Source organism: Thamnophis sirtalis, unplaced genomic scaffold (assembly GCF_051295495.1).
Source record: "Thamnophis sirtalis isolate CommonGarterSnake01/CBP01778 unplaced genomic scaffold, rThaSir2_p1.2 scaffold_11, whole genome shotgun sequence".
In the NCBI taxonomy this organism is placed as follows: Eukaryota; Metazoa; Chordata; class Lepidosauria; order Squamata; family Natricidae; genus Thamnophis; species Thamnophis sirtalis.
Genome location: NW_028261391.1, coordinates 70,159,884 through 70,186,866, shown reverse-complemented (window position 1 = coordinate 70,186,866; position 26,983 = coordinate 70,159,884). Strand labels below are relative to the sequence as shown.

Below are 26,983 nucleotides of genomic sequence, written 5' to 3'. Positions count from 1 at the left end.
TAGGTCTGTATCTGATGTTTTTAAGGTAGAACGGACAGTTTGGTGAGATTTTTGTAAACTGGAGATCAGCAATAAAGAAATCTATTTGACAAAATCTCAGAGAGTAGGTGGATAGATGGCTACTGGCTTACTTCTACCTAACGAGCTATGACTGAACATGGCTTTTAATTCGTCTCCTAATTTATTGCCTGACATGTTAATGATTGTATCATATCAGACTTTATTAAGCAAAATAAGGTTCCAGAATAACTGACTAATAGGGAAAAAGAAAAGCATACAGTGTCACAATTCTGAGTGACATAAAGATGGGTATTGTTATTGATTTTAGGTCTGTTTTTAATTCACGGCAATTATACAAGAAATTATAATGTAATCTTTCTCTTTTTATAGGAAAATGATTACTTGCAGGAATGCCTTGAAGCAATTCAGCAAGATTTTGTCATTTTTAACAGAGAAAAGTGAGTCTGTTTTTAAAAGGGAGGTGAGGGTGGAAAGATGGTAAGTTTGGCTAGATAATTATGATTACAATTTTTGGAGAAAAAGTCTCCTATTTTATGTTCTTTTATATCTCACCAAAATCCTACTGTATATCTAAAGTTGGAGAGAGCCTTCTGATCATCGAGTGATGGAGATTGTAGGTTATAATCTGAGACATCTGGCACATTTAAGCAGAAGATATGTGGACTTCAAGCTGCCAAAAATACTGCATATAAGATATAGATTAATTAGAAGATAGCATATAAGTTGTCAACAAAAGAATAATAAAGATGGCACCAGATGAACCTAGGCGTTTTTGTACAATAACAGGGATGCTATTATTTAGATGTTCCTGCTCTTGACATTCACTTGCCCTATGAGGAGACTGCTCAGACTAGCATTGGGACTCCTCAGGCAAGTAAATGTGGAGGATTCCGTCTTCTAGGGAACCTTTCAGAGGAAGGATATGCAGGGGACAGAAATTGTCAGTTTCTTGGAAAACCAAATCCAGAAAGCAGACACAGATAACTGATTCAGCAGGATTCATTAACGCATTTATATACATAGCAACACATGAACAAATGTACAATACCAATAGCAGATTCTTCCAACGTGGCACAGAGGAGAGATTGTTTCAGAGTTCAGAGCTTAACGCAGACAAAGAGAACCTCCTCTGTGCAGGGCAGTTAAGCTACGCCTACATCACTCCCAGGCTCCTTACTGTCTGGCATGGCTCTCAGTCACCAGATGGTTCCCATTGGCTGACCCAGCTGCCATGCTTATACATTGGCTGACCTTGTTGCCATGTCTCTGCCCCTTCATGAATATTCCGACAGAAATGCATATCCCGGGAGACTGAAGTGACAAGGCCCCTTAGACACAGTTCTACAAGCCTAACTGAATCCTAAACTCCGTCAATTATTCCTTCCCAGAACAAGGCTTTTACTTACTTTGCCATATGCATAACTAGCTTTGCCTTCTGTACAGGTTGAAGAAGAACCCGGATCAGATGAACGAGCCTCTCTCTCCTCCTGAAACCACCGACGACACAGAGACTGAAACAGAATCTGAACACTCCAACGTGAACATGTGCAGCTCCGTATGTTCCTCTACAGGAAGCAGCTAGGGACGGAGGGGCAAAGGAGCCGGAAGCTGCTGTGCCTCTCACGTAAAACATTCTCAGGTTGCAGACATATCAGTCCAGCGGGCACTTTTGTGGATGGGGGGAAAAAGAAGAAGAAGAAGAGTCACACAAAGCAACACTGTAGAGCCACAGAAAAAGCAAATAGTTCTTACGGAACTCATGGATTGAAAAAAGAGACCAGAGACTTTGCTACTATGCAACACCTCCACACAACTGTTCCATTTCTTTCTTTGTCCGTTTCTTTTGATAGGTGACAGACCGCAATCTGAAGCATATTCCAGGGACAAGAATGTAACACGTATCCAAGAACGCGCAGAATGAAAGCGGGCAAGGTGGCAGGGCTGGAAGAGATTGCCAAGGCAATTGAAAAGGCTCCATCACTATTGTCCCTACAGCCAGAGCTGCAAAATTGTCCCTTGATATTTCCAGAGCGTTTGAGGATTCTTACAGAGCACGGCGGTTCCAGTTACCCCGCTGGGCCCGGGCTCAACCGATGCCCTTGGCTTCATGTGGTTTTTAATACATTTCATCTCTGGTGTAACAAGTGCTTTGGAATCCCCCCAACTAGGGCCAACTACCCTGATTTTACAGCTGGTTTTTTTAAAACGGTGCAGTGGAAGGTAATGTTATTTTTGTCAAACCGCTGCATCTTTTCACCAAGCCATCCTTGACTTTCAAGGGATGTTGTATGCTTACAAGCACCTGAACTGACGTTCACATTTCCTTCACTCCTGTACAGGAGCAGGATATTACTGTGGTTTGATTGAGATGCCCTAATGATGCAGGAAGTAACATTTAACGCACTTCTTTATGCTGCTCAAAGCGTGATTTAAATATACCAATCATTGGCAACCGTCTTAACTTCTTACACAAACTGGAAAATTTTGATGCTGGTTCCAGCTGTGGATGCTGCCTTTTTCACTGTTCCAAAAGTCACTTCTCCCTCTTTCCTATACCAAGGCTGCTATCTTACACCTATTTATCGGGAATAACATCCACTGAATGTAGTGGATTTACCCCAGATAAAAATAGTAGGATTGCCTTGAGGCTTTTTCTTACTATATTGTGGCTTTATTCTTAAAACTCTAGGAATCCTTGACATTAGGGTATATGTTGTACATAAATCTTGTAACTCTTTTCACTCCAGTTTTGTTCAAGGCTCAAATAGATTGTCCTGTTTGTATCTCAGTTGTGTTTTCTTGAAAGAAAGTGAACTTTGCATGCTTTTAATGTTGATACATTTCCCACCCACCTGCCTTGTCTTACTGAAAGTGATTTGCTAGCATTGGACGAGAGTTTTTTGGAAACAGGAATCCTTACAGCCTTACTTCTGAAGCTACAATCTTCTCGCCAACAAGGTTTTTTTAAAAAATTTCTCTGCCATTAGGATGAATAACCAGTCAATTCAATAAAGGACACAACAGGGGTAGAATCCCTTTTATATATGGACTTCAGTGAACACATGCTTAATTTTCCACAGTTTTATGTGGAAGTTCGTAAGAAACAAAGATTGTCCACAACCGACATTCCTAAGAATCATTAGAGAGGGAAGAAAAATGAAGTTTGCTTGTGTAGATATACAAAGAAACCAAAGCTTTACTCTCAGTGCCACTATTTGTAGTTTATAGCCAGGTAAATGGAACATCCAATCTACAGTCGAATGGTAAATGTTATTGTGTTAGTACTATGATTAAAACTTCACTTGATTTCAAAGGCAGAAACTCTCAAAGAGGTTTATAGTCCAGATATTTAGATTAGGCTATTCCACCAGCTGTTTTATCATAGAGTCACAACCTCAGAGCATCCCAAGAGGATGTTCAAAGTCAAAAGCCTTTTAGGTGTTGGGAACAAGAACACCACCACTTCCCTGCACTCATGAGTAAGGTCTAGTAGTGAGTACAGAACCCCATTCAGCCCAATGTAGTTATTGTCCCCATGGGATATGGAATCCTAACACTGAGGATTATAAATTCATACAGGATTATAACCATGTTCAGACAAGCCTGGATCCAGTCTTTTTTCAGACCATCCACACATCGTTTTTCCTAATGCCTCAAGAAAGCTAAAGTGCCAATATGGTTCGCCAACTGGAGCCTCTTCAGTTGCATCACAGCACAATAAGATTCTACAGAGTTAAAACTCCAAATTGAATTCAAGACCTAAGTGTGGGTGACGTGTGCATGTCCTAGCAATCAATCATAGACTTAAAATGTTGCATTTTTAAAACAAATACTTGCCTCTAACTAGTTTGTTTAGAAAGTGTTTAGTCTAATTAGCCTTGTGTTGAATGTTCTATGTAAATCTAAGAAGAAATGGCTTTCTTGTTAAAATGTTTGCATTGATATAAGCCAGTAAGTGTGGTTATTGGCTAATGAATTCATGGGAAGTCCATTGTTTTTTTTTTAAGATACAAAATAAAGATTTACAATCACGATTTAATAAAATGCAGAGCCAGCAAAGTTCGTTGCATTGATTTCTTATGAGGAGTTGTGCTTCTGTTTAAGGAGACCAATAAGACTGATCAATGGTTAAATTCGGCTGAATTATACTCAAAACTTTCCCTTATTTGTTTCCGAAGAGAAGCCGTGGGAGGAGTAACCAATGGGTATTATTAACCCAGCCCTGTTGCCTAGGAGACTGAGGTAATCTTTAGAGGCCACACCTACGGTCCTCCTCTGACTTCCCCAGATTAACCTCAGTCTCCGGCCTGAAAGGACCGTTACTCTGACTCTCCCGTCTCTTCGTAGACTTAGGAGTTTTTCTTACAAGGATTTCTTGGCAGCGTTTACTTCAGCAACAAAGGATTACTTACAGAGCTTCGTTTGTTCCTCACCTCTCCTCTGCTGTGCTCCGCGCCGCTGGGAAAGGCCCCTTCGCTGGGCAGTGTGCGCGCGCGGGCCCCGTGCGACCGGCTGGTCGCGTAAGAGGGGGAAGAAGCCTCTGCCTCTCCCTTTCTTTGTCTTCAGAAACCAGGCAAACATAACATCCACTTACTTACTTACAAGGCTGATCACTTCACAGCTGGCACAGACAGAGTCCAGAGCCTAAACAAGACGCTGGAGGAAAGGAACCCAGAGCCTCCCTCCCTACTTGACCCAGTGGGCTGGAGAGGAAGAATCTGGGGGGGGCACAGACAGTCATGCAGATAGCCTGGCTCTGTGCCATGAGGAAACCTGCCAGGAGACAGGTCACTTCCTCTGCCAATGCCCAGCTGCAGGTCACCTCCTCTGCTCTGGCCTTCCACCATTTCCTTTAGAGGCCTGCAGATGTGAAGAGGTCTTGCTTAACTACGTTCACTTTTCCCTTCAGGACTCTTGTCCGCAGCCTCAGTCAGCCCAGGGATTCTGTTCCTCCCTTTCCCAGAGGAAAGAAGTCAAGGTGCTCCTCAACTACCTCCAGGAACGATGGGCTGGTAGGTGGATGCTGATAGTCACAAGCCTCCTGGGACCTGCTTAAAAGCATCTTGGAAGGTACATAACAACCACGCGGGAAGCTATTCCTGTATGCCGCCATAATACAATATTATTCCCACATAACGTGCTTGTTTTTTTCACCGAATAGTCTCATGGAAGAAGAAAATATTTTTTTTTTGATGTAACAGTCCTGTTTTTACTCTATGCACTGCTAAGGATGATGGATCCTGTAGTTCAGCAATATCTGAAAGACTGCAGCTTATTGATCTCTGATTAGGCTTCTCCTCCTGCGCAACCTGAGCCTGCTATCAATGACTTCCTACCATAAAGAAATTCTTCACACAGAAAAATATTTTAACCAGGTTTGCCAAGATAATGTTGAGAAATTATAGAATATTGGTGCATGGAGAAAGACTCTTCTTTTAAGAGCCAAGGTGGCGCAGTGGTTAAATGCAGCACTGCAGGCTACTGCTAGATCAGCAGGTCAGCGGTTCTAATCTCACCGGCTCAGGGTTGACTCAGCCTTCCATCCTTCCGAGGTGGGTAAAATGAGGACCCAGATTGTTGGGGGCAATATGCTGACTCTCTGTAAACCGCTTAGAGAGGCCTGAAGGCCTATAAAGCGGTATATAAGTCTACTGCTATTGCTATTGCTATTGCTATTGTAAGAGCCGAGGTGGCGCAGTGGTTAAATGCAGCACTGCAGGCTACTTCAGCTGACTGCAGTTCTGCAGTTCGGCTGTTCAAATCTCACCAGCTCAGGGTTGACTCAGCCTTCCATCCTTCCGAGGTGGGTAAAATGAGGACCCGGATTGTTGTTGGGGGAGATATGCTGACTCTGTAAACCGCTTAGAGAGGACTGAAAGCCCTATGAAGCGGTATATAAGTCTACTGCTATTGCTGCTATTTTCTAGTTACCTTAGCACAACTAAGGTGACTAAAGGAATTTCACCAAAGCAATTGGTGAAATATCTCTATCAAGGCTCATATTTTTCTGAAAATTATATTGCATGCTAATGAGCATTCTTTATTATGGGGAAATTTCAGTGAAAACTATATTCATGTCATGGGATACGAAAAGGTTTGTATTTGTACTGTGAGAGAAAAAAAGGTACTGTATTTTTCGGAGTATAAGATGCACCTGAGTATAAGAAGCATCAAGATTTTGAAGAGGTAAATTTTTTAAAAAAGGTTTTGCACTCTGCACGCCTCATTTTTTGTGAAAAACAGGGCAGAGAGTTTGAGAGGCCTGCAAAGTGCTCCTGGTGGGCTGAGAGGGGGCAAAAACGAGAAACAAATGGCCCTTTTTTTTTGCCAAAAACAGGGCATGCATAGGCTTTGAGAGGCTTGTAGGGTGCTCCTGGGGGCAGCCCATTTTGCACTTGTTTTTGCCCTCCCCGGCCCCCAGGAGCCCTTTGCAGGCCTCCCAAAGACTCTGCACATCTATTTTTGTGAAGGTTTTGGGAGGCCCAAAATGCTGTATTCAGTGCATAAGATGCACACCGATTTTCTCCCTCTTTTGCAGGAAAAAGGAGCGTCTCTGAAAAATACGGAAGGTTGTGCAACGATTTGGTCCCAACCATAGAGAAGCCATATTGAGAAACAAAGGACTTTATTTTCCTTCTCCAGTGAGAATTACAGGATGAAATGAAGGAAGAGTAACCTTTAGTTCAGGAACGAATCTATTAAATGGCCGTCCTGTTGAGCAATTAGAAAAATCCCAAGGCCTGGAGCAATGTGGAGAATTCCCAAGGCCCCTTGAGGGACAGATGGAGCAGAGCCCATATCCCACTTGTAACCTGAGGGTTTGTGGGAGGGAATCTCATACCTTGAATGAGACCACGCCCTGTCTTGTTCGCTAGTCCAATGTGAGGCTCATGAAGGGCACATGAGGTATTTCAGGGGGAGGAAGGCTGGGGGAGGGGAAGGGGGGGCTACTGATGGAACAGGCCACCTGCCTAAGACCCCTCAAGGCCTCCCCGACCCACTGAAACACCTCATGCTCCCCACAGTTGCTTCCCCCACCTGTCATGCCGGGTAAGTTACCCTGTGCAGATCTAGCAGGCTGCCCCCTGTCCAACCTTCCAGCTGGGTGTGACCCCCTGACCCTCGGTCCAGGCCTCCGGAGGCTTTGCCCGGCAGGTTCCTGGCCAAAGTGGAGCTTCTGAGGGGCAGATCTGCTACATTTTGGCCGGCAACATGCCAGGCAAAGCCTCTGGACCCCCGAATGGAGGATGGATGGATCCACCCCTCAGAAGCTCCATTTCGACTGGCAATATTCAGGACAAACGTTGCAGAGCCTCTGCAGTTGTTCATAAGGACGAACAACTGCCGTAGTGCTGCAAGACTCATAGTTTCAGGGCTTCATAAACACTTATTGGGGGCGCTTAATGTCTAACTTCAAATGTTCGCTAAGGGGAACACGGGAATTACCTGCATTGCACGTGAAAAAGGCAGGATTTCAATCTGTTCTGAACTCTGCTCTTTCCCCACTAGAGGGGGCCAGATGCCATGTTTGGTATAGAGTTTGAAAGATGAAACATGTTTGAAAAGCACAACTGATAATTACTGTGAATTTCTGCTGTTCTTTTATCAGCAATTGGGCTACTCAAATTCAACAACTTAAAATGAAACGATGCCACAACATTTCCTAATAAGCAAAAGAAGATGGGACGCACATAGCCAGTATGTAACCTTAAGGTCAGTTCAAGTGTGCCTGCTTCGAAAAGGGCCACCTGCCTTCTAACTTAATACTATGCCGGCTGTGGATTCTTGGATCAATGTATCCAGAAGATTTTGAGCTTCAGGAGGAACACGTTGCCATAAAAAAGATGAAGAAATGTAGCTTTCTAGGGCACTGCAGTTGCTAACATTATTTCATTTGAGAACTACAGGATCCTTGGTGTATTAGGATGTATTGCAAGAGAAATTCTCAATCATGGATGACATTTTTAGAGATTTATATCCTATCATTTTGGTGCTGTCTCAAGGCATCTCCCAAAAGCCAACAAAATGAAAATCTACGGCCACAGCACAATAAAGACAAAACACCAAGAGAAGAAGAATAACAAACTGGGGGAGTTGTGGGGTGGTGGAGGCTTAAAAACCAACCTTTTAAGTAATTTAAATGTAAGACCTGATAAAGTTAAATCAAAGTGAACATGATTGGCTTAGTCTAATATCTAAAAGCAGTGAAGGCATTAGTAAAACATAATTATTTTACAAAGTCAGTTCCAGAATTTGAATAGTACAGTAATACCAAGGTTTTCAAGTTAACATCAGAAGGCAGACCAACCGTCTGAACGAAGTATTTCAGATCAGTAGGACAAGCTGGCTTTCAGATTCCACAGATCAAGAATTTAAAGATTAAAAACATCAGCCTGATTTAAGATTGGGCATCTGTGCAGGCCCAAGCAAATTCTAAGATAGGGATACTAATACATAATGACAATCACAATTAATTAATGTTGCTGTTTCTGAGGACAAGGAGACATCAAACAGAGAAAAACTGGGTCACCAGAGAAAGAGTCCTCGTTTTTACTTGCTTCCATCTGACTTGCTCTGGTGGGTGGAGGGAATTATTTGAGAATTTACAACGTTTTTCATGGAAAAGTAATCCCAGAAGTGTCCTTTATGTCCCCCAGCAATTCCATCAGCAGCTCTTGCCCCAATTATCATTCACATCTTCTATCACATTTATATGCCTAGCGATAAATTATATCTTGTATCGCCTACTTGGTCTATGCTGCTTCTGCCCACTTGGTCTTCAGGAGTTCAACTGGGGTGGTCCACTTCTTATGTGAAGTTGTACCAGATGGGCTGAGTACGGCAAATTCATGCAAATGTATTTTAATCTCCTTTCTATGCGTTCTTCAAAGAAGCCTGTGTGATGATGACTCATAAAGGTTGTGTATTTAGCCCAGCCCAATCTGAAACCTCGCAGGGGTGTCCAACCCTGGCAAATTTGAGAATTCCCAGAGCTGCCCAGAATCATGCATATGAAAGGGGCATAGCTGTAAATCCAAGAAATCCTTAAAATTTTCTGCCAGTATATGCTCTCCAATTAATACTGTCCAATCCTCATGTTCTTTTCAGGCATTAAACCTGATCTTGGAAAGGGACATTTAAAAGAGATTACTTTGGGATCTGGACGACCCTCTTATTCACTGGGATGGTTGAAATCAAGATATCACCAGGAATTTCTAGATATCGGCAAAATCTGTGAATACGGATGCGGTATATTGTTCACCTATCTTGTTGGATCTAAGATGATTTCATTGTTTCTTCTGATTTCTTCTGCCTTAGAAACTAAAATAAACTAGTGAAAGCTGCACCTAAACAGAGTACATAGGGTAGAGCTCCTCCCAAATTATTTGGGAAGCTCTGCAATGTTCCAAAGAGGCGTCTATCAGGGGCGAAATCCAGCAGGTTCTGACGGGCTCTGGAGAACCGAAGGCAGAAATTCTGAGTAATTTGGACTGGCCCCAGAGTGGGATGGGAATGGAGACTTTGCAATATCCTTCCCTCGCCACGCCCACCAAGCCACGCCCACAGAACCGGTAGTTAAAAAAAATATCAGTTCCACTGCTAGGATGTATGCATAAACAGGATCAATGCACCATGGCGTCTGCTGCAAGTTGAGATTCTACCCAAATGTCTTAGCCAAGAACTATGTGTCATCCATGAACAACTATACAGTATACACACATGAAGAGGTCAATTAGCTACTTTATTGCTCATGCCTATTCCACAGGAATCTTCTCAGACTGGCAGTTTGCACTTGGGCCGTGTGTGTGTGTGTGTGTGTGTGTGTGTGTGTGTGTGTGTGTGTGTGTGTGTTGGACCTTGCTTCCCTATGCAAAGATTCTGGATTGATTCTCTGCTGGAAAACACCGACTAGATGATTGCCCAATATATTGTAGAGCTTAAACCTCACCACCAGGATGTTTTCTCACTGTTACATCTTTACTTATAATGTTTTGTTCCTAGCAGCTATCCCTGGTCCTCTTGCCTAGACACAAGGAACTCTGGGACTGGTAGTTTTTGAGATTATTTTTTCCCACTATGACCATCACCCTGCCATCCTCATGATGATATACACAACTTGCCTGCAACACAGTGATATATTCCTACAACAATGGCTTAGGCATGCTATCAATGGTTAGTGCCGGAAAGCCTCCGTCTGTCACCTTGGAAAGACAAATGTTTCTGGCTCCTAAGCTACCGCAGTCAGCAGCCATGCAACCCGATGCAATGGTCTGTCTCGAATCTTGCAAAATCATCAAAGCTTATAAAACCCCAGCAATTCATCCCGGAGCCTTGGCAGGTTTATGAGATTTAGATTATTTTCAAAAGTTAAAAATGGTTTATTTCAATTCTATTTGTGACACAGTTCCAGTGAAAAAAAGAAGGAGGGATGTTTAGAAGGCAGTGAAGCTGGCTGGCTGGAAAATGGGCTGGGCTGCGATGGCTGCTGAAGATTATGGAGGATCCCTTTGTGGAGTGGGAGAAAGGGACCGGAGGGGGAACTGGCATAGGAGCCAAAGGCACGGCAGATGCACATCAGAAAATAAAGATATGGTTGACAAATGAAGGCAGATGCTAAAAAATAAAGAGCTTTGTTAGGTGGTTTCAAAGAGAAAAGCACAACCGTCTTGGCCAGGATTCCAAAACCATCATATTCTTATCTTAGTTACTAACACTATAAATTTTATATTGCAACAAACACTAAGTCAGGTGGTGAAAAAGCACCTTAATTTTGTGAATGATTTCTTCTTTCCTGCTGAAAAGCTGCAGTACCCAAGGTAAATAATATATTGCTTTTCCAATATTCTACTTTGGTGCCTGGCTTCAAAGTTAGCGATGAGCAATTCTATTAATGAGAGGCAAACAGATCCAAATCTCTGCTGAGTTCATGCTGCTATTGTGGAAGGGAAGGAGGGAAATCTTCTTCTCCAGCTTTGATGGGAATTTGAAGCAGGAAAGAAACCTCAGGGTGTTAAGAAGACCGTGAGATGTTTACATTCATTTTCTGAATTAAGAAATGAATCTGAATGTAGGAGTCCAATAAGGAAAGCAACAGAGATATTCTTTTGGGTTGTATATACTATAAATCATTAAGTCAAGCAAAATGGATATCACTCTTTTGGGCCATATTATTTTCAGGGAGGAAAGTCATTGTAATAACCATCTAGATATCTACTGAAAAATTAATTCACTCTGCATAGACCCCAAAATTCCTTAGCAGTTTTGCTGATTTTAATTTTCCGTAAGGTTGCCAGGGTCCTCCTGATTGGACCCTAACCAATAGGGAAGATGTGGATGAAGACATTAAAGCACTGGCAGAAACCGACCGTGCCATTTTGCAGTTCAAGGTGCTACCAAAAGACAATCTGGGCTGCAGGCGTACTTGATTACAGAATGTCCAGATTCAACAAATTTAGAAATGTACCTGGGAGGTGGGGATAAGTTAAAGCTAAAGAGGGTTAGGAATTCTTCAGTAGGATACTAGACATACAAATGCATTCCTAAATGGTAGAGCAAGGAGTCATTGTTTCCTCATATTGCACCCAGTTTTGGATCCCACACTGTAGGAAGTCCCGAAGGTGCTTTTTCAAGAGGCAACTGGACTTTTTCTTTGAAGAGGTTTCGCTTCTCATCCAAGAAGCTTCTTCAGCTCTGATGGAGGGTGGGGAATGGAAGGATTTATACTCCTTGCAGATGGCTGGTCATTTGCCTCCTTTTGGCCTCAACAACTCACTAAAAAGATGCCAGTGACCAGCTGTCTGCAAGGAATGTAAATCCTTCCATTCCCCACCATCCTCCAGCCAGAGCTGAAGAAGCTTCTTGGATGAGAAGCGAAAAGTCTTCAAAGAAAAACCGGAAAGCCCAGTTGTCTCTTGAAAAAACACCTTTGGGACAACCATGACCTGGATGACTGAGAATCTCCATAGACATCCCCAACAAATGCCACCCAGGTGAAGGGCATGGAAATAAACATGTCTCAGAGTATGGCTGGACGGTTTCAGTATGTTTAGTCTGGAGAAAAGTCTCGACTGTGTGTGGATTGTCTTCCAAATATTCTGAAGGGTTGTCCTGAAGAAGAGGGAACAGAGGTGTTGAGTTGCTCCAGAGCATAGGACAAGGAAGAATGGGCTTAAATTGCAAGGAACCAGGTTTCAATTGGACCTCAAGAAGAGTTTCCTAATGGTAACCTAATGGTTCAACAAAAAGATTTCCTTGGAAACTGGGACTCTGTTGGATATGTTCAATCAAAGCCTGGGTGGCATTTGTTGGGGATGGTGTAGCAATGGATTCCAGCACTGAGTGGAAGGTTGGCCTAGATGAACCCCAAGATCCTTTCCAGCCCTTACATTCTATGATTCCATGTAGTAGCAAACACTACCACAGGTAGTAGCCCTTACTTAACAAGCATTTGTTTAGCGGCAAAGGTATGAGATGGTATTGAAAAAAAGTGGCTTATGGCTGATCTTCCCACTTATGACTATTGTAGCATCCCTGTGGGGACCTTATCACCCTTTGCAACGTCCCAGCTGGCTTATAAAAAGCAAAGTTAATGGGGAAACCAAGGTCCCAAGTCACAGTCACACCCTGCCTCACTTAACACTCACGGGTGATTTGATTAACGGATGCAGCAAAAAGGCCATGAAATTGGGTGCAGTCACGTGATCTCACATGATGACCACACCACTTAAGAATGAATTTTCCAGTCCTTTTGGTGGTCATAAGTGATTATGGTGATTAGGTTTCTACTACAATAAGGAATCATGGAGACAGTAAGAGCTGCACTAGAATATTAAAAATGGAAGAAAATTATTATGTTTCCGTATCAGTGTCATGTTGTTTAGCATCAAGAAAAAAAATGGGGAAAGCTTTAAAAAAAAAATTCGCCTAAGGCTAACAAAGTATCTCGAGTTGGGCTTGTTTTGAAATGGGAACAACAAATCACTTTCGGTCTCAAGGGATATGCAAACATTGAAATGCAAAGCAGTGTTTCTGCTTGTGAAGTTCAAGTTTGCCGTGTAGTCTACAAGTCAAAGTATGTATTGCCATAAACATTCAAAAATGTGTGCCAAAATCAATCAACGCCTTTTTCTTGCATATATGACAAGCAGGTCCAACGCAGGAGCCTTATTTCTAGATGCAGTAAAGTTACCTGTTGTTATGAAACAGTCTTCAAGTATTTCATGACACCAAAAATTGTAGACAACTTGACAAACTATGTAGGTGAGTCACACACACACACAATGTAGAATTAGAATGTTCCTTTTGAGTACTAGCTATGAATGGTGCTCATCTTTGATTGCCGTCATTATGATGCTCATCATTAAAAATAATAACATTTTTAAAATTAACATTTGATTCATTTTACAACCAGGAATAAAGTAACTCTTTATTCTCTGAAGTGATAACAGTGAAACACAACAGGGTTCACTCATCCAGAGCCTGTAATGTTTTAGTCATGGAGGACTTTAGTTGCTTCCATCTGTAAATTATTAGCCTTCGAAAACAGGTGAGAACAGGTGGAGGCTGGTTGCTGTTGCTGTTAATCTCTCTTTTGAATCAGACTGTACAAACAGGAAACCCTCATGCGTGCATCATTTGACCTATTTTTAGACTTCAATTCTAGATGCCATTTCAAATTCTTTTAACAATCAGAAAATGAATCTGTTTTGAGAGAATGCCTACGAGCCACACTTCTGTCTCATTTAAGTAGCAACTTGCTCTGAATTATAGCAATGGTGAGATGTAGTGATGCAACCACAGGTTGAGAGAATGCGCAAATAATTGGCAACATTTGCAGCCTTACAAAATTCCATCTTATATTATTCATTATTGATAGTCTTTAGAGTATTAATTCATGCTCTACTATTATGCAATTTACAAGATTAGATGATACAAGTGGTGAGAATAAAAAACATTTTCTCACTTTTTCAAACACAAAGAATTACTTCATATTATTTGGCACTGAGGCCATTTGTAGGCTGAATATATAGCTGGTGCAGGAAATCTAAATCACATGGACTATTAATCTGTCAAGATCATTGTATAAAGAATCAAGATTGAAATATGTATCAAAACAGAAGTACTTGGAGGGTGGAGAGGAAGTAGTCTTGTCTTTGAACATTAATGCTAGAGCTCTGTGAATTTCTTTTAATGTAATTTTTTTTATCTGAATATTTTTTGGAATCCTACATGTACTATATGAACAAGTCAGTAAATGCCACACACACAAAAGCAGAATCAGAATGTTCCTTTGAGTACTGGCTATGAGTGAAATTAATTCTCCATATCAGCTTCCTCAGACGGTAAAGATGATCTAATTTCTATTTTATTATTTCCTAGCCTTTTGGCGTTATTTTTCTACGTGATGAGATGGTTGGATTAATTAACTTCCAATTTATTCAAATTCTGCAGTTAATTGGGGCAATTCATTTAAAAGTGATTGCTGCAGTCTTTATAAATACAGCACATGCTTATATATGCTGGAAATAGCTCTGTGGTATGTATATCCTGGGCCTAAGATCGTACTATTTGAAGCAGTTATCTTCACAAATTAAGATATTTGTTGGATTTTACAGTTAAGGAGGAAAGACAAAGGATTGTATAGAATCAAATCAAGATGGAAACTTTGAAAAAAATTAGTTTGATCTCGTATCAGAGAGATGCACTAGTCACAGACCTTCCACTTGGGTCCTCACCATGTTTCCCAAAAGTCAACCCCAAATCTAGATCTTACCATTTCCCAGTTCAGAGTTGGAAGAATGCAAGGGAGCCATTGGGAGATGAAAAATGGATTCTACCAGCAGCATTAATTTTGTTAGTGATAACTTTTAATTGTCTATGGATATCTCAATCATATGGGTCAGGGTTGTCCCAAAAGTGCTTTTTCCAAAAGGATGAATCGAAGGAGCTTCTTGGATGAGAAGTGAAATGTGAAAAAATCAAGAAAGTCCAGTTGCGGTTTGGAAAAGGCACTTTTGGATAACCTTTTATTATATTAACTGCTGTTCCGAAAGAGCTATAAATGGCTTTTAAAAAAAATGTAGGTGTTACCCGACTCCAAATTGATTCTGGGTGGCTCACCATAAACATACAGAACAAAACAAAAACTAAATTTATTTTTATCTGGCATCTCTTAATATAAGTGCTTAGCAAACAACATTCCAAGGACCAAATGGTTGGAGATTATTTTTGACAATAATAATTATTGTAGCAGTAGTAGTTTTTCACACAGTTATTGTGGGTTTTCTTGTGCTGAAGTAAAATTTTATCCATGTTGTTGCCTGGATGATCCCTGCAGTTTTCTTGGCCAGTTTTCCAGAAGTGGTTTTCCGTCGCATCCTTCCCGGGGCTGGGAAAGCAACTGGCCTGGTCATCCAGCTGGCTTTGTGCTTCAGGAAAGTTTAGAAGACAAGTTTCTTTGCTCCCATGTCACATTTATATTGTATTTGCATAAATCTTTTCATATTTAGGTCATTCCCAAGCAGTGGGATTTATTTCCTCAGAAGTTACGTTCCATGCTTTTTATATTTCAAAAAGCTGTATGAGACATCCCTTCTTTTATTTAATTAATGCCAGTAGCATTTTTAATTTCATTCTTTAACTGTTTATAGTTCGTTTGAACTCTTTCTGGCATTTGCATTTTTGCTATCTAGACGGGTCACATGTTTGAGTAAAAGAATGGAAAATAATTCAATTACATACATATTTAATGTACCCTTGAATCAATAAAAGGCTTAACATCGGTATTCTGCTATTTTGCTGGAGTATAGCATCTCTCGCCATTAGATGGAAGAAAATCCATTTGAGAGAATGGCCTATAAACTCCCATTGAGAAAAGGAGACAGGAATAGAACTAGGATTCCCAAACTTATATTATTCTATTTCTCTTTATAAAGAGCAGAAATGTACCCCGTTTCTCATGGGCCAATAGAGCTGAAGTAAATCCCTCCCCAAGCCAATCAGAAGGCCTGATCCGAATCCTCCAGCCTTCAACCTTGCACAGCTAAATTATTCATGTGCAGCGATAGAAGTCTGAGGAAACGTTGCATTTTCTTCTCATTTTATCCTTGTTCCCTTCTTCTCGTAGCTATTTTGTAGACCAAGTGAACCTAGTGCAGAAGTCACGGCTTTTCAGTGCTGTTATTAAGACAAGAAGGACCTGTAGTTTCTCCGAATGTGGCCAAATTCTGCTGTGCTGTATGTAAAATTAGGCAAACTTTAACTGCCCACTTGTTAACCCACCACCAATTGCAATATATTGCTGCCTTTCGTTTTTTTATCTTTTACTATTATTGTTTTAATGCTTTTTTATTTGCTGGTGTGTGACCGTAATAAAATCGATGATACTTTTTACAATGCCATCCCTTGCCACATGGGCCACGTTCTGTGAATGGAGGCCCATCGGGAATAAAAAGCACCAAAATAGCCTTGCCTCTCTTTTTATTCAGCCTTGCAAGCACTGGACAGGTGGAAGAGAAAAGCTTTGGGGCTGCCATCGGCCTATAGCGCCCATCAGATTTATTCTAATGACCCCTCACAGGCGTTTCTCTTTCATTGTGTTCACTGTCTAATGATGCACAGAATGGATACGGGGTGCTTCAGAGGTAATGTTTGCTTAATCCACTGCTTTTTTGTCTTAAATAAATACATTTCAGAGAATGAAATACAGCATAGCCAATGTCTTTGTAAACAGTAACCATCAAATTGGCGTCACACATGTTAAAACAGAGAACAAGAATTGACTTTGAAATTTTGCTAATTTTCAAGAATTTTATTGAATGTAAATAACAAAGGCAAAATGAGTCACGGCCATCATTTTATGGGATAGTATGGAATATATAAGATCATATTTGCTATAGTGTTTTAAATATAATAAACCTGTCTTTACGTCTTATAAAAAGTTAACCGTATGCAGCTGACCTCCATAAACACGGTTTTTTTTATTTGTTTATAAGGTCTACACTTGATACTTGGCAAAACAAGGTATATAAATAATTTGCTTTAAAAATTCAAGACTAACCAAAGACTAAAAACACACTGGCACCTCCACAATTCTGTTAAAAAAATTCTGCTATCTTTAAAGACTAGATGCATTTGTATACCAGCTCTAAAGTGACACTATGACACCTACTTCCATCAATATTCAGAGCACACTTGTATTTAATATATCCATGCTGTCACAATACTGAGTGACAATGTTTCCTAACAATATGTTCAAGAATCTCCTACTGTTAATAGATATACTAAATCATAAGCCCCTTCTGGCTTGATAAACGTTTACTGGTCAGTTGCAACGATCAACTTTAGGGCAATAATTTTGATACAATCTATTTGGTGAAGTAGCTCTTCATCATCTGGCAGGATCAAAAAAATATTGGGAATGATTTTGAGACCTTACATCTAACCATGGCTAGTTCCAGCCATAGTTCATTGTTTTAATCATGATGAAGATTCCAAAGATATAACAAAGCCATAGCTGTCCTAAGCACACCCAAGTCAAAAGTAGAGACGTAACTGAATGAAATCCACCTGTCACATTATAAGAGTGGGAGGAGGGGAAGAATTGTTCATTTATTGGTTTGTTCATGGTTTATTTGGGATTAAATTATTACCTGCTTATAGTAAATTTTGAACTAAGCTTGGAAATCTATTTCCAATTATGCTATCCTCAATTTGACGTCAATCATTAGCCATGATCTAGGTCTCTAGACGTTCAGCCTACACGTAGTTTTCCACACCCACATGCAATGTCAATGACAATGTGTGCAGCGTGACATCACAACACAAAGTCTGCAGTTTTGCAATTGTACTGCAACATTGGATGCATGTTTCACCACTTGCCTCCTTCCCCAGAAAATGTCTATGGCTTCCATTGAAACAACACTCCACAAATGTGTTTTAGGGCAGTTATCGGAGAATTTATCAAAGTTACCAGCAATCATAATGTCTGCAATTATAATCAATTAAATGTAAGTGCAAATGAAATTAAACCAGTTATAGAGTTTGCCATAGCATCACAATTTCGGGGGACTGTGGTCCCTGACATGTCATTCTGAAAAAAAATCCTGTACTCTACTTCTTTAGGTAGTCAGGTGTAACACTTCACCATGGCGAAAGGAAACAATTTAAGGCTTACCATTATGCGCAGAGAGGAACAAGACAGGTAAGCATTTGACCTTGTGTGCCTAGGTTTTTTTCCAGTAAAAAAGGGGGGAATAGAAACAAGTTGTTTGTATCAAAATAGTACAAGTGTCATTCCCAGACAAAAGGCAGAAATTATTGGTAGAAAATTAAAAAAAATGTATTCAGATATTTCTTGGATATAACCTAATCTACAGCTAGCATGTCAGAAAGTTTTTCATTAGAAATCTGTACAATTGCAGGCATATTAATGAAAATTTAGGGGAATTCTGGGAATGCATTTACTATGTGTAATGAAATCTATACATTAGGAAAGGGTGTATTTATTGTTTTGACTTAGAAAAGAAAAAATGGGAAATTTTATCCTGAGTTACAAGGCAAATCATTTTCATATTTCTTTGTCGTAAACTCCTATTCAAGTCCTTTAATTTGGCAGTGTAAAATAATCTGTTTTCCAAATATTTTCAGTAAAAAGAGGTGCTTGGGGAGTGCAGACAAGGCAGATTCTTTTTGTGATGATAAGTTATTTAAAAGGAATGTAAAATGGACCTGCATAATTCATCTATCCTAATGGAAACCATAGAGATGCTCTTTTAAGATCCACTGATACTGATAGGAAATTTAGGCTTTTAATAGCATCTGAGCATGGCCAGTGTATAATTAAAGTTATATGCAGGTATTTTCAGCCAGGAATTATTATGACAGAGATGTAATATTGGAGCGTCCGCCTGGGGGTGCGATAATTTTCTGCGCAGTGCGTCTGGCAATATGGTCATCTGCTTGAGATCCTAGAAGAGATACAAAATAGACTGTCTACATATAAGTAAATGAAAACATGTATTTGATCATTCAGTACGCTCTTATACTTGCAATTACATGGAGATAATTAAAAGCAAGTTCAGCCAGCAATTTTACGTATACTCTCTCTCTCTCTGTATGAATATGTATACATGTATGTATATGTGTGTTGTGTATATAATTACATATCATAGTTATCATATAGTCGATATGGTGTGGGTGGATGTATACATACACACACACCCATATCTACTATATAGCTATATATGTAATTCCTCCAAAGTAAACAGTGTTTAACCAGATGTGATTTGTTTTTGATTAGACTTTATGGAATTATTCTACCAAACATATTTATGCTGAGAAAGGAAACTGTATAAATTAAGGCTGAAAATTGCCAAATTCAAGTGAAAAGAGGTTTTGGAAACCAGGTCTTCATATTCACATGTACAAGAATGCTTTTTTAAAAAAGCCTTCAACTTCCAGTCTTTTAATCAAATATGAGGAACTACTAAAAGGGAGGAATTTTGTATACATTAGTTTCTATAGAAGAGATTTATGATTGTGCTTAACTTCCATAATTGAAATTAATAAAAAATAAAAAATGTTTAGCTAGCTGGAATAGACCCAAGGGATTCTCGAATGCGTTGCATGTAAGTATTTAGTATAAAAAAAATCAAAGTTCTGGAGTCTGACACGTGACTGGCGTGTAAAGTAGCTAAAGCCTACTGAAAGGAATATCATCATCTTTATCACCACCACATTCTGTGCCATCAAGTTGGTTTTGACTCCCACACAGATTTTCTCCCTGGTGATTTGTCCATAATATCCTTCAAATCTTCTCAAAGAGCATTGATTGGTGCGTTACTTGGTCAACCTTCCTTGATACAGTTCCATTTCCTTCTCTTTCCTTCCACCTTTCCCAGAATTGGTCTTCTTCAAGAGAATTACTGCATGCCTTTTACTTAATATATGAAATGTAGGATAATACAATCTTTGTCATTTGGGCCTCAAATGGAAACTCTGGGCTAATCTGTTCAATGAAACGTTTGTTTTCTTGGCTGTCCATGGTCTTCTCGTGAGTCTTCTCCAGCACTGACGTTCAAAGGCTTGGTTCTATCTAGGTTCTTCAAAATCCAACTGGCTTGCCCTATTTGTAGGTATAGACACATCATTTGAATAACTTACCAAGACTTCCATGGGTGCTCTACTAAGTGTTAAGCTGCAGTATTTTTATCGACTGCTTGTTGCTTTGCAGTAATGTTGATAGTTGTTATTAAAAGGCAGGAGCTAACTTTTTCTTTTCTTTTATTGACCCTATAATCCATTGCATCAGGGTGGAGTTGGGGCAGCTGAATGGAGCTGAGCATTTACTGGCTGGATGCCCTTCCTGATGCCTACACAGAGCTCATAGCAGATATTTTTCTTGTGTGCCTAAAGAAAGAAACACCTGCCACTATCTAGGATCAAACTCAAAGCCTCCTGATTGTGAGACAAGAGCTCCACCGCTGGGCCACCACACTACTACTCAAAAGGCAGAAGCTATCTACCGCTTTGATAATTTTATTTCAATTTATTGTACCTGTTGTGATTAGTTTGATCTTTTTTTTATATAATTTCACTCCCATTTTTTTTCACTGTGGTTCTCAACACTTATTACAGATGCTTCGCATTTTGCCCGATATCAACACAGAGCAGGTACTTGATGTTTCCTCCTCCAATTTTAAAACCACGCTCATCTTCCAACCCAGCTTCCCTTAATATACATTCAGCATATATATTATCTCCACATATAAAGTGCTAAAAAGTTCCCAAGAGCTTTATAATGACTGAAATATAAGTCATGCACTGCTTACCAATTGATGATCTCAAAGATGATAGTAAGCTGTCATAATTCTGTTATCACCTCAATTTTTTCTTTCTTTACAACTTGACTTACCAGACAGACTGAAGCCTGACTGATGAAGGTTGCGGATTGGTGGAACCTGTATTTTGCCTGAGCAAGTAGCTAACCTTGAGGTAGGAGCTGGAGTAACAGCTTTAGCGGTTACTATGACATCATGAATAGGCCCATCATAAAGCCCACGAGGTACACCATGGATTTCAGCCAACTGTAAACATGCAATAAAAGGGAGAACCGTTATAATTCCATGGACAACTTTATGGGTAAACAATTTAGGATTAAAAATCAAGCTTCATTTAATTTTCATGGCTGCAATACAGAAGGGATCGGCCATTGTCTTCTGGTGTGTTATGGAACACAAACATGCTCACATACTAAGCATGTTGTGCAAATGCACGGGTCATATTCTGCAGGTTTAAATTTCTACTTAATACAAACTTAAAAACTGTATATATAATGGTGAGAATAGCAATGGCAATCATGGAAAGAAAATCCTAAATTCAAATCTTTAACTATAGGAAGTTCAAATCTTTGCTTAACTGTGACTTTCACTGATCTTTAGCCGGCTGTCACCTAGGGTCTCTTAGCTTGTATTATATACTAAACCACACTGTAGTTGCTTCATCTTGGCTCTGTGTGTTGCATAGCACCTGTACTACTACTGTAGTATGCCTTAGGCTCCTGTATGAACCTGGTCACAATTTATTTGCCTAGGCTACCTCACAATGTAGGTATAACTTCTTTTTCTCAGAAAATAGAAAATCTGGACCTATGTGAAGAAAAGCCAATGATTTAAAACCTTAATCGAAGACCATGTTTCTGATTTTCCCAGTCTTTGTCCTGGACTTTTGATGGTGCAGACCTAGTAACCCTTAACCAACAATGTCATGGATTTCGTATAGAGAAAAATCCTCACCCTATTCCGGGCTTTTATTCTTTTGTAAACAAAATCAGGGAATGTCTTCCGAGGAATGAAACGACCAACACCTGGGGTGACACAGAGGTTCCCATCCTCCAATACAACCTTCCCTTGACTTATAACCACTGTGGGGACACCACGACATTCGGTTCCTTCAAATATGTTGTATTCCACATTCTGGCAAAACAAGTATTACAGACTCAGGTTAATATTCAAACAAAACCACAGGACTCAATGCACCAATGTCCACGCACATCATTCAAAGAAAGGTAGGAAAACTATACACTCAGGGATGGAAAGGTACATATAATCTTTATATTCTCCAAGTAATATTGTGAATATGTGCCATTTTAAGGTGTATGTATGGCACACACATTAGTCAGTCTTTTATACTAGGCTTAGGCATGATGCTGGACCAATAGGAGAGGGTCTTAGGAGCCCTATAGATATACGATGCAGCACAATTCAAGCATCATTCATAGAACTCAAGAATATAAATTGCTCAGCCTATGAATTTCCCAACAAAGTGTTTGTAGAAGCTCTTTTATCTAGCTTTCAAAAAAAAGGATGAAACTTGACAGAACAAAGAAAATGACTTAAAGGCCCAATTCGAGAGAGACAGAATTGATAACCAACGATAGATGTAAAACCTCAACATCAAATATGATCTCCCTTGACAAGGCAGGGTTCGCAATCACAGAAAGAGGTACCCAGATATGTATGTATGTATGTATTGTATCACAACCCCTGGTATGCCCTAATATGGGAGGGAGCATACTCCCTCCCATAACACAACTGCCTGATATGTAATACAGCCCAGGTTCGAATCCCAGTAAGGGTATGGCTAGCTGATGAAAGCTAAATAGCTTGAAATAGATCTATACTAGTCTCCCTTTATTTATTTATCAGCACAAATGTAACACACCCACAGTGTGTGTGTGTGTGTGTGTGTGTGTGTGTGTGTGTGTGTTTCATAGATTTTCACGGGTGTAGGTATGCTGGTCTTGTTGTATTCGGGTCTTTTCCCGTGTAAGATTGAGATTGTCATTGGAATGTGGCATTGAATGCAATTTCTTGTATTTGATTGCTTAAAATGATCTTCATCTTGGTGTATTTGGGTCTTTTCCCGTGTAAGATTGAGATGACGAAGACGAAGATCATTTTAAGCAATCAAATACAAGAAATTGCTTTTAATGCCACATTCCCCCCAAATAATGGCAATCTGAACAAGCTACAGCTTGGTTTATCTTTCTAACCTATTACAACTGAATTTTTCTTACTATCCCCAGAGATAGAATTTTTAATGCATTGAACCAGGTCTCCCAGTAGCCTAAAGGAGTCCTCCCAGAATGCCCTGCTGCAGCTTTGTTCTTCTTTTGGCCAAAGCCTAGTCAGATGTTCCTTTGAGAAGCCCGATGGAAGAGCAGTAGGGAAGGGTTGGAACTCTTTGCGTGAAAAGACCAAGTTCTGACACACACAGATTAAATCCTCGCACTACAAAGGAAATCCTGAGATTTCCTGCCTGTTAATTGAGGCAGGACTGAGTTAGATGGATCAGTGTGTGCTAGATCTGAATTATGTACCTTATGAAATTCAACAATGAGATTGAAACCATTGTTATTTCTTCCATTTCTGCCCAACCTTTCCCAAAATGAAATACTCGAGTAACAAAATTGTATTAGCAAATGGGCACGTAGTTATGAACAAGAAAAAAAATCCCTCTATGATGAACAGGTTTAATGCAACTAAAGTTAAGGATGCTTATTTCAACTGTAAATTAAGGTTGCAATTCATATCTAGTAATTTGTACGTAGCATCAATACTACCAAAGTTAACCGATGCAGAAAATGATATAGGAAAACTAGCAAGCTCAGTCAGATCACAATAATGACTATTATAAACTATGGAATATCTAATTCAATGAAAAATAAAATAATTGTAATTATTGTTTGCTTTTACCGAGTTGTGAGTTTTTGCCGAAATGATCTTTGTAGCTTTAGAGTTCCAAATAACCAAATCAGCATCTGACCCCACAGCAATCCGCCCCTTCCTGGGATAGAAGTTGAAAATCTTGGCTGAATTAGTGCTGGTCACTGCAACAAATTCATTTTCGTCCATCTTCCCTGCTGCCTAGAAATGAGGTGTGTGTGTGTGTGTGTGTTTGGAGGGAGGGAGGAAGGGGGGAGAGGAGGAAAGGAAGAGAGAGAGAGGTTGGAGAAAAAACATGAGGTGGGAAAAATAATAATTTGAATTATGTTTCTTATGAATTCATGAACTAAAATTCAGACATTCCTTGATTTCACTTTCAAATGCCAAATAAATGGCAACTTGTTATTATACGTTCATTGGGTAAATAAATTATTTCAGAACACCAAATACCCCTGTAAGTAACAAGACAAAGGAGGGCTGCTATTAGTACATTTAATGGGAAACTTTTCAGAAATATCTAAGATAAACAGATATGGGTGATAAGACTAGTTCTGAGAGCCTCTTGGGGTTCCAATCTTTTCACTCACGGGCTGCATTGAGTAAAGAAAACTCTCTTGGGCCACATATAAAAGTTATATCGCATAATAATGTTAAACGCTTACAATCCCATGAGTTGAACACGTTTGCTCCAGATCAGTGGTTCCCAATCTTTTTTGGCCATGCCCCACCTAAGTATCTCTAAAATCCTGATGCCCCCCCCCATGTGACATATAATTCTTACTTTACTTAAAAAGTGAACTTTACTCACGCGAAGCCTAAAAGGACATTAACTTGGTTTAAACAAGGTTCAAACCGCCTCCATTAAAAATCAAATTGCCCCCTTGTGGGGCGTGAGTCTCATGTTGGGAACCATTGCTCTAGACAGAGCCTCTAGATACATTGATCTACCACTTCACTAATTCCAAGTCATGGGAATTTTGACTCAAGCCATGAGAATCCTTCTGATGAGCTAGAGAGAAGGTTGAGATATAAGGAATTTAGAGATGGCATTATTTTCTGTTCTCTTTTAAAGGCATGGCAAGTTTGTCTCATAGCAACGAACTTCCTTCCATCTCAATCCCAATGGTATGCATTTTGACGGATGTTTTTGTTAAAAGAAAGGTAAAGGAATTCCTGCAGATTTTTCTCCGCTAGCCGTTGCTGCCTAATGGGGGGCGGTGCTCATCTTCATTTCAAGGCCACTGAGCCAGCGCTGTGTGAAGACGTGTCTGGGTTCATCTGGCCAGCATGATGTCATAAAGTCCTGTTACCTTCCCAATGAAGTGGTACCTAGTTACCTACTTGCATTTGCATGTTTTCAAACTGCTGGGTGGGGTAAGAGGTGAGGATGGGAGCTCACCCCATTGCATGGATCTCAGCTGCCCATTTCCCAGCTGACAAGCCCAGCAACTTCACTTATGAGCCAGTTGCCATCTAAATTTTGATCATGGGGACAACAATTGTCAAGTGTAAAAAATGGTCCTGGTTTTTTCAGTGCCATTGTAAATTTGAACAGTCACTAAACAATGGTTGTAAGTTGAGGACTACCTGTAAACTGAATGTGCATCCTTGAATTTGCCCTACAACCTTATGTCATGAAAAAGTAAAGTTTGAAAATCCCAAAGCAAATGAGGATGTTATAACCAGTTACAACTTCATTATTTTGTAACAAACTTTTTCTGCTGAACTTACCACACATTTTTCCCAAATTACTGACATCCGTTCTTCGATGCCATTTGTTCCTTCTGGAATCAGAGTGAAGTTATCCTTTCCAACTGCCTTCTGGGCTGTGGTGAAGGTACAGTGAGCACTGCCCACCACTTGGAGATCTCCACTAATTAAAAGAAATGTCAAATCAGTAAACAAAAAGAAGAGGCTCCAAGACACTCAACATGTAAGGCACTTCTGAAATTTGATTTGAAGTCTCATCGGTAGAAAGCAAAGAACGAACAAGGTTTTTTTTGTTTAATTCTTAAAGAGTACAATATAATTTATTTTGGTATTATTTTATAGTTGAAAGGATGTAAAATCCACATCTTTCCACTGCTTTATAGCTTTCTCAGCTCTCTGCAATTTCTGGTCTGAATAAGTACAATGAAAACCTCCCTCCTGTTATGATGATGTTATAATTTAATAATTGCCCTCCTTTGCAAAAATACGATATACTAGATTTCAAAGCTATGGACGCACCAAACAATATGTCTTCTTAATGACTACGGTGAAAGCCTGCCAATTGGTTGCTAGTATCAGGATCCCAAGAGGGATTCTTGAGATCCAATTATGCTGTTTTCCTGCTCTCCACTCTGCCCATTGAGATACCTCTTGGGCTCCAGACAGGCTTCCTGATCCATCTGATATTTTTCAAAATAATTTCTCTCAGTTAAAAAAAAAAGTGGGAAGTTGATATTCTGCCAACAAACACCAGCTTTGAACATCATTTATTTAGTTGTTTCCAAGAATGTTTGCGGCCCTGAAATGAACTTCTCCCAAATATTTCATGAAAAGTAGATGAAGTCCAGTACTTTGGAAATGTTCACAAGTATCCAGAAAGAAAATCAAGCTGAGGTAGAAGAATCTAGGCAAGTGTTACAGAACAACCTCATTAGATCACAATTAAATGGTGTGGAACTAGCCGGATTTCAGATGTTTCCTCCATCTTAGAAAAGGCTGAAAGTCCTGCATTAGCTCTTCCCATTAAAATTTTCTTTTGCAGATTGAGAAAATGACTTACCAGGCCAAGAGTGAAGAGAGATGATCAGGGGTTGTGGGGTCTGGACTGACAGGTGGAGATGTGACAAAGGCTGCCGCTTTTGCCCAATTCTTACTCCAGTAATGGGAGCCATCAGTACCAAGGCTTGCTGTGATGGGCTCTCCATACACAATGGTGCCTAAAGACATAATTGTGTGTTGGTCATTCCTGGGACAAATGAGATGCAGTCTCTCCCAACTAAAATAGAATAACAGAGTTGGAAGGGACCTTAGAGATCTTCTAGTCCAACCCCCTGCTTAGGCAGGAAGCCCTACACCACTTCAGACAAATGTTTATCCAACAACTTCTTAAAAACTTCCAGTGTTGGAACATTCACAATTTCTGGAGGCAAGTTGTTCCACTGATTAATTGTTCTAACTAGATGTTCTTCAACTATCGTGTTTTCCCCAAAAATAAGACAGGGTCTTATTTTCTTTTAACCCACGAA

General features: G+C 40.0%; 2 protein-coding genes across 5 annotated transcripts in view; one reads left to right on the top strand and one right to left on the bottom strand.

Annotated features, from left to right (window-relative positions):
• STK32C (serine/threonine kinase 32C) overlaps nucleotides 1-4,262 on the top strand; it is a 172,467-nt gene extending 168,205 nt beyond the window's left edge. Inside the window, exons 11-12 of the mRNA XM_087726023.1 lie at nucleotides 391-458; nucleotides 1,465-4,262. Coding sequence (XP_087582149.1) covers nucleotides 391-458; nucleotides 1,465-1,603 — 207 coding nt within the window. The 3' untranslated portion in view covers nucleotides 1,604-4,262. The remainder of the gene's footprint in view (nucleotides 1-390; nucleotides 459-1,464) is intronic.
• Nucleotides 4,263-16,810: 12,548 nt separating this feature from the next.
• The window catches only part of DPYSL4 (dihydropyrimidinase like 4), a 32,583-nt gene continuing 22,410 nt past the window's right edge, over nucleotides 16,811-26,983 (bottom strand). For 2 of the 4 annotated variants that reach the window (XM_087726019.1, XM_087726022.1), the window contains exons 9-14: nucleotides 26,518-26,674; nucleotides 25,479-25,620; nucleotides 23,778-23,948; nucleotides 21,816-21,995; nucleotides 20,936-21,107; nucleotides 16,811-18,989 (exon numbers count right to left, since the gene is read on the bottom strand). In XM_087726019.1, the coding sequence (XP_087582145.1) occupies nucleotides 18,898-18,989; nucleotides 20,936-21,107; nucleotides 21,816-21,995; nucleotides 23,778-23,948; nucleotides 25,479-25,620; nucleotides 26,518-26,674 (914 nt within the window). In that variant the 3' untranslated portion in view covers nucleotides 16,811-18,897. Of the gene's footprint in view, nucleotides 18,990-20,852; nucleotides 21,108-21,815; nucleotides 21,996-23,777; nucleotides 23,949-25,478; nucleotides 25,621-26,517; nucleotides 26,675-26,983 lie in introns of all 4 variants that reach the window. The other 2 variants (XR_015698088.1, XM_087726021.1) reach the window with 2 other exon arrangements.